The 13440-nt window shown below is 45.9% G+C and overlaps 1 protein-coding gene across 1 annotated transcript in view; it reads right to left on the reverse strand.

The window, feature by feature from the left end:
* The window catches only part of SHTN1 (shootin 1), a 110105-nt gene that overhangs the window by 33881 nt on the left and 62784 nt on the right, over positions 1–13440 (reverse strand). Inside the window, exons 9-12 of the mRNA XM_075533594.1 lie at positions 13049–13195; positions 10977–11130; positions 8532–8631; positions 3222–3304 (exon numbers count right to left, since the gene is read on the reverse strand). Coding sequence (XP_075389709.1) covers positions 3222–3304; positions 8532–8631; positions 10977–11130; positions 13049–13195 — 484 coding nt within the window. The remainder of the gene's footprint in view (positions 1–3221; positions 3305–8531; positions 8632–10976; positions 11131–13048; positions 13196–13440) is intronic.

Raw genomic sequence — 13440 nt, forward strand, 5'->3', positions numbered from 1 at the left:
ATTCTAATATATTCCACAGCCCTTTGCCACAATCCAGCTTTCCACAGTCCGTAACCGAGTCATATAGTGCCCCCGCCCCCCCTCCCCTGCCCTGAGACGCGCGCCCGCCCTGCTGAGGAGCCAAAGGGCGGTGGGAGCACTGAGATCCACACACAGTGGCAGTGAGAACCGTCCGGCGAGTCCACAGGCTGCTACATGCCTGCTCATCAGGGATCACATAGTGGTTGGTCCACTCCCTCAGCAACTATTTTCCAGTGGGAATATGACCAAGACCCTCGGGAGAACAGACTGGCCAGGAAGCGATGCTGCGCCAGTACTTATCAGTCAGGGTGTGTGATTTTAGGACGGCACCTCCAAAATCCCTTGGGCAGCATAGAATTAGACTTCTCTTGTCCTACCGCTATTTAGATTCCCCCAAATGACAGTCCAATGCCCTAGCACCTCAGGGAAATGCTGCCCGGTTCATGAAGCGTAAGGAAAACTCAATGGACACGGAGGCTGGGGAGGCTGGTGAAGCTCTCAAATATGGTTTTTGGTTTTGATTTCTAATTTAAGGGGGCTGTTGAGATTTCACAAACTGTTAATGGAATCTGCTTCCGGGGGGAGGGAAGGGCCATTTCCTTCTGATTGACTGCCTGACCCACTAGGACCCACTAGAAAGACTAACTGTCCCCAAACAAGACGGAAACAGCCAGCATTTAAATGATGGTGTCAGAAGGAGAGTGTACACTCGGGGCTGGGTCGCCCTGCCAATCACCGAAAACAAGACCGTGTCTGAATTCGGCTGTGCCTGGCAGAAAGCAGAATCTGTCCCTAACCCCACTGCAGGATAACAAGAGACTTCGGGATCGGGAAGGCAGGCACCAAATCTACAGGTGAAATCAAACAGCAACCTTCCTTTGCCCGAGCTATGAAAGAAAACACCAAGTCCAAGTTTCACTGCGTAGACACGGAAGCTGAGGGAGCTGACAGTGAGGAGCATGCCCGCCGAGAACTTGTGAACCATCCAGGAGAGATGTGGTGGCAGGGCACCAGGCCAGGGGGCTGGAGGAGACTTCAACGTCCCGTGAGCCAAAGCTGAAGCACACACTCCTGCCACAATCAGCAATGAGCCACTCCATCTGCATTACGAGTGAGCCCAAGTAAAGAGGAGGATGAGGAAGAGTGAGGCTCCTAGAGGCACTCTGCCAGGAAGCTGCATATAAACCCACACTCCTGTCGTGGAGTCGATCCTGACTCAGCAACTCTGTAGGGCAGGGTAGAGGGGTCTCTGTTGGGTTTCGGAGGCTGTAGCTCTTTACAAGGTAGAGTAGAGAGCCTGGCCTTTCTCCCTAGGAGCTGCTGGTCATTCAACTGCTGACCACGTGGTTAGCAGCCCCACACGTAACCACCATGCCCCCAAGGCTCCCGGTGTGTCTGCACAAAGGACAGGGCCCTAGGTCAGCACCTGGGCTGTGGAGAGGGCTCTGACTAGAGGCAGGGTCATTCTGGGGGAGCAAATTCACCGGCAAATGCACAGAGGCCTTAGAGAGGACACCCAGCCAAGAGGCTAGAGATGTACCCAGAGATGAAGTTGACGTAAAAAGCAAGCAGAGAACCTCCTCTGAACAGACCACTGGTTTTGGACTCTGGCTGCCATGAGCCGTTATCAACACACCACAATCTGGGGGAAGATGCTCTGAGCTCAGAGCACCACGCTGCTCCTCCCACAGAAGGGGCGTGACACACCTTGGAAGCAGGAGGTGGTTGAGAAGAATCTTTCTGCACTCTGGGCTTATAAAGGCAAAACCAACATGTTCTGTTCCTCTAATAGACATTGACTAAAAACAATGTTGAGCTGAATTTGGCTTCCAAGTCTCTCAGGAGACAAGGCCAGGAGGTAGCCCCAGCACTGCCGTTTCTGCTCTCATCAGACTACAGGTCACTCTCCTTCCAGCTCTGGGAAGTGACTCCACTCAGCTACCAGGAGCCTGGCTCAACAAGAAGGCCCCCTCCCTCCATTCCTCCCAACAAATTGCCAATCCTGGCGTGTTGACTTCCCTACACAGTTTTGGAATTTACCATGTTTACTACCCCCTCCTCATCTAAGCACCCATCAATTTTCATGCAGAAGACTCCAATAGTGCCCCTCAAGTCCAATAGTGCCCCTCAAGTCCGCCCTCTGACCTCCCAGAGCAGCCAGCTGTGAGATCCTCACCCAGGTAGACTTCCACTTAGCACTTCTACTGCCCTCAGGGTCAATTCCAAGCTAGTTGGTTGGGTTTCAAATGCTCTCAGTCTGTCAGATATCCCTCTCCTCTATGCTCTCAGTCTGTCAGATATCCCTCTCCCCTCCTCTCCTCTCCTCTCCTGTCCTCTCTTCTCCCTTCTCCTACCCTACCCTCCCCTCCCCTCTCCCTCTCTCTAAAACCATAGCTCAGGCCCATCCACATTCTTCCATTTTCTGCAACATGGCCAGTGCTTTAGGTCTGTGAATATTCTTTCTCTCTATCAGAGCTGCTCTGACCCCAAAAACAAAACCCCCTCTCCTGATGTGCTTTTAAGTTTTACTGACAAGTAATTCACATATCATACAAGTCAGTGCTTTCATCCCATTAAGACGTGTGCAGCCATCACCACACTCCATTTGAGAACCTCTTCTTCTTTCTTGTACTCATGATTATTAGCTCCCATCCCACCCACTTTCCCTGCCACCCCCCTAAGAAACTACTGACCCCCTGACTTTTCACATTGACTAATATTCACTTAAACATCATTTTCAGGCTTCCGTGAGACACCCCCCCTAAACTGACAACCGCACACTCCTCTTCCACAGCACTCCTCAAAACGTACTTCCATATCTACTTAATGAGACAGCAAACTGTTTGCTCTTGGTCTTCTCAACAGACCCGCACACAACACTGTGCCTTCCCCACACCTGACACGCGCTTGATAAAGTGCTTGGTAAGGCCTCACTTGCCACCACCTCTAAGAAGCCTTCCCAAATCACTCACTGAGAATGACTCCCTCTCTTTCCCACCCCACTCCCCAAATTTCCCAGCACCCCTTTATGGCCTACAGGAGGACAGCGGCTGCCGTGGGTTCATTCTGACAAACGTCAAGTTCCCCCTTCTCCCCAGACAACCTGTTGCTGGCTGAAGCGCTCACTACACACTAGGTGTGAAGCGGAGGCAACTTCCACTGGCCCGCGGGTCAAGGTAAACCTGGGGAGGGAGGCTTACTTGTTTCTGGCTGTGCAGCCTTCTCTTTCTTAGCACCACTGCCGCTGGGGTGGGATCGTTTCCGGATCATGGACATGAGGGATCTTTGGGAAAAAGAGAAAATGGGCAGGAAATCAATCACTGGATGGTACGTGACCCAAGAAATAAAATGCAGCGATTCTAAATAACCAGTAAAAATGAAATCTAATTGCTCTCCAGGCACATTTGCATACGTAACCAGAATGTATATAGTCGACATTGCATTTTGAATGGAAACTACATTCAAGAAGAGAAACGTCTTGCCCCTTCTTATGTCAAACCAAAATTCAGCCCTGGTGGCAGGAACTGCTCTGACCGTGAATGCAATATGTTCTTGCTGACAGAGTAAATTAGAAATGGCACAGACTTCAGCACCCTGTCCCAGGCTCTCAAAAACTGACAGCTATCTGTGTGCTACCTCTTAGGAACGATAGAAGAACCAAGGAGGGCTTCCTAATATCATCTCGTGAAATACTGGCATTAAAAATATCTGATTATGTATGAAACAAGTCCACCTTTAGGGATAAAGTATATTTCAACCAAAACGCACCGAGCAGAACTAGCCTATAAGGTTTCCACGGCTCTAAACTTTTATGGAAGCAGACTACCAAACTGACCTTTAGGTCAGCAGCCAAACACTTAACCACTGGATCTGCCACCTTTGCTTTGGAAACTGTGTGGGAATATCTAGTAGAGCTGATGGCAGACCTTAACTGAGTCAACAATTCCACTTCTCAATGTGTTGATTACAGAAATCCGAGCACTTGTGTACCATGCTCATGGGCAGGATCCCCACAGCTTCCCAGGTCTGGAAATAGCCCAAGTGCCCACCAGCACCCTAATCCATAATGAGCAGTTAATGTGGGACTGTCAGAAAATAGTGTAGACGCCAATGAATATGAACTTGTTTTATAAAATCATATCACTGAGTTTTACAGAATCATGTAGAGTGAAAATAACACACTAGATCTCAAATATCTGAAGTTAAAAACGGGCAGATAATTCCATGATGCACACCTTCCCGACACGATCGCTGAAGACAAATGCGTGAATAAGCAAATGTGGTGAAGAAAGCTGATGGTGCCCAGCTATTTAAAGATACAGCATCTGGGGTCTTAAAGGGTTCCAGGTAAACAAGCAGCCATCTAGCTCAGAAGCAACAAAGCCCACATGGAAGAAGCACACCAGCCTGTGTAACCACGAGGTGAAGAAGGCACTAGGTCTCAGGCATTAAAGAACAAAACATCATTATCAGTGGGTGCCCACCTTCCTGATATGATCACTGAAGACGAATAGGTACATAAACAAATGTGGTGAAGAAAGTTGATGGTGCCCGGCTATCAAAAGATATAGCGTCTGGGGTCCTAAAGGCTTGCAGGTAAACAAGCAGCCATCTAGCTCAGAAGCAACAAAGCCCACATGGAAGAAGCACATCAGACTGTGTGACTATGAGATGTCAAAGGGATCAGGTATCAAAGAACAAAAAAAATCATATCATTGTAAATGAGGGTGAGTGCAGAGTGGAGACCCAAAGCCCACCTGTAGGCAACTGGACACCCCCTTACAGAAGGATTGTGGGGAGGAGATGAGCCAGTCAGGGTGCAGGGGATCAATGATGAAACATACAACTTTCCTCTAGTTCTTAAATGCTTCCTCCCCCCACTATCATGATCCCAATTCTACCTTACAAATCTGGCTAGACCAGAAGATGTACATTGGTACAGATAGGAACTGGAAACAGGGAATCCAGGACAGATGATCCCTTCAGGACCAGTGGTGCGAGTGGCGATACCTGGAGGGTAGAAGGAAGGTGGGGTAGAAAGGGGGAACCGATTACAAGGATCTACATATAACCTCCTCCCTGGGGGATGGACAACAGAAAAGTGGATGAAGGGAGACGTCAGACAGTATAAGATATTACAAAATAATAATTTATAAATTAGCAAGGGCTCATGAAGGAGTGGGGAGCAGGGAGGGAGGGGAAAATGAGGAGCTGATATCAAGGGTTCAAGTAGAAAGAAAATGTTTGGAGAATGATGATGGCAACAAATGTACAAATGTGCTGGACACAATCGATGTATGTATGGATTGTGGTAAGAATTGTACGAGCCCCCAATAAAATGATTAAAAAAACCTGGCATATATATATTTGTATATATACTTATGAATAGATTACCGCCTAGAAAAAAAGCCCTGTAGGGCAGTTCTACTCTGCCGCAGAGGGTTGGTGTGAGTCAGGAGTCCACTTGCCAGTGCACCACTATGCATAAAGATTACCAGGAAAGAAGTTATTTGTACCGCTCGGAATATTTGCATAAGCATATATTGTCAACCCCTGAAATGAAGGAATATGCTAGTTTACAGTGTTCTGCGTCAAAGCAAGCTGGAAGACTACGCTAGTGCCCATAGAAGATTCATCTGGAACATTCAAGAAGACCCATCTGTCAAGATGGCACTTAGGGCATCAGGGAATAGATGGGTAGGTCACAAAGGGCAGATGAGAAACTAGAAGACAATTAAGGCCACTAACCCAAACCTCTTTATCAGTGGCACCTTTCACAGCCATACTCAACTGCCTGGGTGAAGGCTTCCACCGCGTACTGCTCCCAGGTGGCCCAGTTCCATGGATAAGATCCACCTCCAAGTTTTTGGAGAAGTGCTGCTTCTGTGCCCCCTGGGCCACCTCTGCCCAGAACCTGTCTTTCTTCCTCATCACCAGTGCATGACTCCCATCCGTCAGAACTGACTCACTGGCTGTGAGCGAAGCCTCTAGATCAAATGGGGGAGAGGGAGACGGAGCAATGAAGCCCCATGCCCTAGTTCTTTTCCTCCCTACTTTTGTTTCTACCCAAGGAGCCCCGGTGGGGTGGTTGGGTGGGGGGCCACGCACTGGGCTGCTGAGTGCAAGGCGTGCAGATCAAACCTACCAGCTACCCCCAGGGGGAAGGCTGAGGCTTTCCGTTCCCTTATTACAGCCTCAGAAACCTACAGGGTCATTATGCGCTGGAGTTGACTTGACTTGACAGCCGTGAGCTCATTTCTACCCATGATCCACTGCATCAGGAATAAAGTTGGAGAAACCTTGATTCATGGAATCAAAAAGTCCTTTGAATACAATGCATATGCAAATCGTAGTCTAAGAAACGAAAGTACTCCCTACATGCCACCCCCCCCAAAAAATCTTATTTTACTGAAAAATTATGTCTTCTATGGTTCCAATTCACCATCAAATAAAAATCATTTGTAGTATTCAATGAATTTCCTTCTTTATAAAGAGCATGACAAAAGAGTCCTACGGCCAGAGCCCCGAGTCCTACATTCATTTATTTCTCAGCCCCGACTGTAAGGAGCTCTTAGGAGAAAACTTCTACTTAGATTATTCTTTACTTTCCAGTCTAGAGGTCCTCAAGGTTTCTGAAACGCAAAAATTAAAGGCCAACAGCAAGACTGTAATCTCTTTTTAATGGCTCTCCCTCACCACAGACAAAAGTGACCTTTCCCATCAGTTCCAAATTCAAGACCTTGGCGGAAAGATCAAAGCGACGAATTCCCCATTTTAAATGTCAAAGTCAGACTCTCCTACAGACTGAGCTACCCAGGAGAGAAAGAATTTAAAATACCTGAAATTCTTTCAATTCAGTCTTGGATGGATCACGTGTAAAAATGATCTTGCCTTCACTACTTCAATGGCTTAGAGTAGATTATGTCATAGCCTTCTCAGTAAGGAAAACTAATGAGAATCTTTCTTAAAAGGCCAAGTCCCATTTTCATCGGTGTGTGGGAGGAACACACTACACATGCTATTCAGATGGATCTGCAAAGGTGCAAAGTGTGAATAAAAGGCCTCGCTGTGTGAAAGGATTAAACAAATCACATGAGTTAATGAAAGGTTAAAAAAAACACCCTAGCAAAAGTTTAAATGCCAGTTGTTCAGGAATAAATTATACGGAAGCAGTTAGCATCATGATTGGGGGAGGTAAGTGGTCACCAGGATACGCAGGCAGTCTTAGGTCATGGTGGGTGGTGGAATGCAGAACAATAGAGGAGGTAAGAATTCTGACCCAGGGTCTCCCAGTGTGTGTTCTGCTGAAGTTAGGCAGTCAAGGTTATCAGGTGGCCTTCGGGGGTGGGGAAAAAGTTAACTCCTGTCTCAATAATTTAGACATAACACCCTTTCCTATTGCAAGAATTTAAACATCAATCCTTTTCCTGGTGAAAGTTTCCTCGCCCGGCATTATTAAAGGTTTAAGCACAAAGGCTTGGGGATAAAACATCGTCAGTCTGTTTAGTTACGTATTAGTTTATAACAAGTACTACATTAGTTTTATAAAGAGTTGACCAAGCCAGAATTTTTAAAATCCAAATTATTGAGAGAGAAACATCCAAGAGATGCTCAGAACTCCTGGGTCGTGCAGTTAAAGGAAAGCTTAATGGCATGAACTCAAGCTGGAGAACTGGAGTAGCTGTGATGAAATGAACAATCACGCGCACATGTTTAACTGAACTGGGGTCAGAACATCGACAGGGAATCTCAATGTTCACAACAGAGCGCTGTAGGCCACACCAGCTCCTCACTCATCAACACAGCCAAGTGGCAAAGACCAGGCTTTAAATGAAACTTGGTGACCAGCGCTCCTGGGGTTCCAGGACTTCTTTCGGAGGGGACAGTGGGGCATTTCTCTCCTTGCAGCTCACTTGTTGCTGTGCAGTGACTTCCATACTTCCAGGGGGCAGGTCAGCAGGAGCCATTTCAAACTACTGGCAGAGCTCACCAGGTCAGATGCCAATCAAAGGGGGACCCACCCTGCCTACCCTGACCCTGCTATCAGGTCATGATTCAAAGAAGCTGTGGAACTGGAACGGGGGTGTGCAGGTTAATGGCCTCAGGCCCTAGCACCTGGCTAGTCCTCTTAAAACCTTTACCTCTGTGGACTTTGTTCACATCCAAGACTGGAAAGAGGGGGATGGGGGGACCCAGGATTGGGGTTCTCTCTCTTTCAAAACACATGGGCCTTTACTGGTTTTAAGAGGCTATAAGTAGGTTGGGGGATGATGTCCATAAATGGGAAACATCAGAAAATGTGACCGTTGATAAGGAAAGGATGCAATCCCTGATCTTTTGGAAGCTCCCTGAATGACACACTCGGTGACATTTTTCAGACTCGACGGCACCCCTCTAGTGATGCCCTGTAAGGCAATTTAAAAGGAAGGAAAAAGGACCCCAGCAGTGCCTGGGGGTGGGTGTGTGGGCGAGAACATCAGACGCAGGAAGAATTTCCTGGATGTGCTTACCGGATAGGATTGGGAGGTGGTGGAGGAAGTGGTGGTGGAGGAGGAGGTGGTGGAGGGACGGAGTTCTCAGACTGGTTCACTCGTTTCTGGAGTTCATCCACTGCACAGAGAGCAAGAATTCAGAAGAGAGCTGAAAGAAGCAACTGATGAATATCCTTTTTTTTTTTTAATGTACAAGGGCGAAAAATATAACCTCTCAGAATCGTCGAGTACTTTTTATTAGAACAATGTTAGAAATTCTAATCTAAAACAGTAGAGTTTTTAAATCTGGTCTGTTATTCCCAAGGAAAGAGAGGCCATCCCACCAATCTGCTCAAAGAACAAAACTACCATCTGCTAGAGCTACAACGACCGGAAAGCAAACAAATTCAAGACGATGGGTGGGAGAACAAGGCTCGAGTAGGCTGAAGAAATATGTGTTACAATACAGTACACTCCTCAAACACTCAGAGGTTGTGAATACTTGACTTGACAAGCGTATAGCCCAAGAATTAATTTTAAAGATGACATTTGGAAATGCATTTTAATAGCTGCATACTTTTCCTCCCCCACTGAATTTCCTTTGCAAACTATAAATACGAGACTCCTTCATTTTAAATTTGCTCAGGCTCCCAAATGTCTGGAGTTCAGGAATTTCCTGCTCTTTAGAAGAGCACTCTGTAGACATCCTTTATTCACCCAATGTACTCAGGCAACAGAACAAACCACATAAAGGGCCTGGGCTTGGTGCCCTGCAAGATACACCGCCTGCTCCCAAGGACCTTGATTTACACTTACATCACAGGTACAGATAACTGTGCTATGGGCAGATGACTTGAGTCATTGAGTGTGCTTGTGTCTACACGGTCCTTACGCTTTCCCTGACTCCTCCAGGGTCTGTCCACTGGTCTTTGTCCACACTTAAACAGGCAGTGTGGGCCATTTTCTCAACACTGAGAATCGTCTAGTTACTTCTGTAACCACGGGTACAGGGAACCTGAGTTCCCTGAGAGCAGAAGTGAGACTCCTTACCTACTTTCCGCAGATGACCCTGGAGGAGGGCTGGAGCACATCCAGTCCATACGGGGTTGAAAGAGGAAGCTCGCAGACTCGCGTCTCTGCCCCGCTCCCACACAGTAAAGGCTGCCCTCGTGTGCACACTACTCACTCACCTTCGACTTAGATTAAGCCTCCAGTGAGTCTCCTCTGGAGATGTGATCAGCACTGCGACTATGCTGATGGAATCAGAAGTGGATTACTGCAGATGCAGTTAGGTTAAAGATTTAAGATCGTTATCATTTGATCTCCATTTTCACTCATTTAAAATTTGTTCTAGTTTTTAATATATCTGCTTTCTTTTCCATTGAGGTTTTCCTGTTTTGCTTTGTGACTGTTGTCAGTTGTGTTTTTTGGTTTTGTTTTTCTACTTATAAAACTAGGATAGGTAAGTCTACGGAGAAAGTAACTGGTTTCATGGTCCCTTGGGAGTATGGCAGAGGGGATGGGGAGAAATGGTAAGCCAGCAACAGTAAGTAGAAGAAAGAAGACGATGTTCTAAAGTTGCTTGTGGTGGAGCTTGCACACCTCTTCTTAACATGGCTGAACTAACTGTATGCTATCTGAATCATACACCAATAAAATGATTAAAAATAATAAAAATATAAATTCAGGTATGACATATTCAAAGCGTGTGTGTGTGTAATGCTAATCCATTTTCACTGCAGATCGCGAAGCATTTTCAAAAGGGAATAATCATCTTTAAAAGCCTGCGAGGGTTTTCTGCACAGTTTTAAATTCTATTATGAAATTAACTGAAAATATCAGCTGTGAATATTGAAGCGTTTGTAAAGGGAATGGCCAGCCTCCTTAAATTACCTGCCTTTGGCCACAGCAGCTGAATACTTACGTCTACGTGGTAATCAACTTACAGGGTCCCACAAAGCCTTCCAGAACGCAGAGAACAAGTCCTTTGATTTAAATATTCCCTAGTGTTTTAAAAACTTTTTTCCCCCATTTAATATATGTATTGTTTCCCATTTTATTGTTAGATGGGATACAGAAAGCATTATTTCAGGTGTATAATTAGACACCAAAGATGAAGGTAGCTTAAACCTAAAAGGCTTCCATTTTTTTTAAGGCACAGCCTAAAATTCAATGAAGTCAAGTGAATACTCAAAGAACACGGTTCTCTAAGGAACCGGGCACCGTTGTTGGTGCTCCCGTGTCAATGCGCTCGCTGTCGCTCGGATCTGTGGGTGACGCGCACAAAGACCAGGGCCCAACGAGAAGCCTGTGACTTTAGGGTACCGGAGGCCTTACAGTAGCTGCTCTCCTACACGACAGACTTTAAAAAGGAAGCCGTTCAGAAGCAAATCTTGACATCTCTCCACCTCCTGGACGCACTGTGCACGAGGTGGTCACAGCGCAGTGAGAGAACCAGTCAAGAGGCCCAGTCAACGCTTTTACCGGAATGCTTTAGGTTTCTGGCTTTCTCCTCCGAATTCTGATACTTCAGTTCCAATTCCTTCTTATCTTCTTCTAAAAGTTCCAGCTGCTGTTTGAGGTGCTGGATCTCCTTGTGGAGGGTCAGCTGTTGGAGTTGGGCTTCTAGCTCTTGGACCTGTGAGTCACAAAAGGGCTTTTAGGTGGCGGCATGAGTGTCTCCCTTTCCCAGCGAGCAGAGAGCAACCACGCAGCTGAGAAGCCAGCACATTCTGGGACCACGATGATAGCTAAACCTGATGACCAGACAGAGCCTTCATCCCGCAAGGAGTTTATGAATTTCATAAGTTCTGGGGAGTTCGTTAAATGAAGTACTGTGAATGCATTTTAAATCACGGACATGGGAAGAGGGGTCATCAACTAAAAATTCATAAAATAGTATGCTTAGCCGGATTCTCTTTCATCTCTACACACACACATATATTCATAGAATATATTAGCAAAGTTCATAGATGATCAAAACATGCAAATTAGTGGGTAATTTGAACTTTAATATGTTTTTAAAGCTTTTAAATAATGAACATGCTTTTTAAAAAATTTAAAGTCTGTAATACAGCTATGTTTAAAAGACTATTGAATCTATAAAGGAATTTAGAGACAGACGATATTTTAAACCACACAATAAAGATTACGAAGAATAATCATAAAATATACTACAACATGGAGCCCTGATGGAGTAGTGATTATGTGTTGAGCTGCTATGCTAAAGGTCAGTGGTTCAAACCCAGCAGCTGCTCCCCGGGAGAAAGATGAGGCTTTCTGTGTCTGTAACTCTTTACAACCTTGGGCGCCCACAGGGACAGTCCTGATCGGCCCAGCAGGGTGCCTAGGGGTCAGAACCCACTTGGTGGCAAGGAGTCTTTTCTGGTAGACTAGTCTGAGAAGCAGCGGTGGCTGTGATTTCATTCAGAACTTCTACACAATCTTCAGCACCTCTACCCATGCTCCGACAAGGTATGACCCTAGTAACTGAGAGTTACACCTAATTCAATTCAGTAGGTGACAGGCAGGGATTCTTTACTAAATGAGTTCACTACCAATGGTTGGACTTCTCAGAACGACAAGCGAAATCTAGATATGCCAAATCAAAAGCACACCCTTTTGTCCTCTCATTTGGAATGGTAACTCCTGTGTGTGTGTGTGGAGGGGGGGGGAGTAAAGTGGGGATGGGGGCCAGAAATTCGCATCCTCCCTCCTGTCGCCAGCCTTCTTGCCAGGATTGTCCACTGGGGGGGTAATGGGATGCAGGGGGGTGTAAACTCTGTGTCACCAGCAACTCTGTAAAGCAAACTTTAGAGCATCCAAAAACTAAATGTCAAGACAGAGGAACTTTGACAGGTGGTGAATAGTCTAACAGCCGTCCTCCACAAGCTAGGTAGCCAGTAAGTAGCGTAAATACTGAGGTAATCTTTCCTAAGTGGTTCTTTTAATTTGAAAGCCTTTGTTCCACCTCCTCGCCTCTCCTCGCCTCCCACCCACCACCACCACGACCCTTCGCTGCCCGGCACACAGAGGTGGGCTGTGTCAGCGGGAATCGCTGCACTCCGACAAATTGAAATAACCTCTTAGGAAGCCTTTAAACATATATATTTGTGCAAGTTTACCAAGTCGGACATTCTCCAAAGCAAACAATTACCGCTAATGTAGACTTCTCTTTTCCGCCTTCTCTGAATAAAACCTATCCTCCCAACAAGCTTTTTGAGACAAACACACCCTTCCTAATGCATACAGCTACCCTACTTCCCCACCTCCAAAAACTACAGTCAACTCAGAGATTTCCCGGCGCTGCATGAGCCAAGTTTGTGAGTCAATTCTCGCTCCCTTACTTCTTCAGATCGTCTGACCAGTGTTAAGGGTGGCTATAAGCCCTTAACTGCTGTACAATACATTTAGTTGACATTAAATCAAATTAGTTCATTTGTTAGATTCTTAAAAAAAAAACAAGAATTAGTAACCAAGGCTAAACATGGGATTCTAAGTAACTGGACTGCACCTATATATTTCTTTTAGGCTCTAATAACATCTACTATTATTACCTTTTGTTGGTGCTGAATTTTCTCTTCTTCAAGGAGCTGGACGAGTTTGGCGTTTTCATCCAAAGCCTTCGAAAGCTGCTGGTCGGGCGTGGAGCTCTGTAGTAGAAGGTAGCTTTGTCTCTTAAGCTTGTTTTGTTCGATGAGCATCTGCAAAGTTAATTATGAAAAAGCATGGACCAAACAATCCCACACAGCTTCCCAACTGCGACATGAACAAAAGGAAAAGCACATGGAGCTTTTGGGTTTAAAAATTGGAGGCAATTTCTGAATTGTAGAGTGTAAGAGTTTTAGACGTAGCAAGTGCTATAATTTCAATCAAAACTTTTATGTATATATATGATCTTCAGAAGTTTTACTCCAGGCTTATATACAGTAATTCCGTGCAATCCTTA

This window comes from Tenrec ecaudatus, chromosome 16 (genome assembly GCF_050624435.1).
Source record: "Tenrec ecaudatus isolate mTenEca1 chromosome 16, mTenEca1.hap1, whole genome shotgun sequence".
In the NCBI taxonomy this organism is placed as follows: Eukaryota; Metazoa; Chordata; class Mammalia; order Afrosoricida; family Tenrecidae; genus Tenrec; species Tenrec ecaudatus.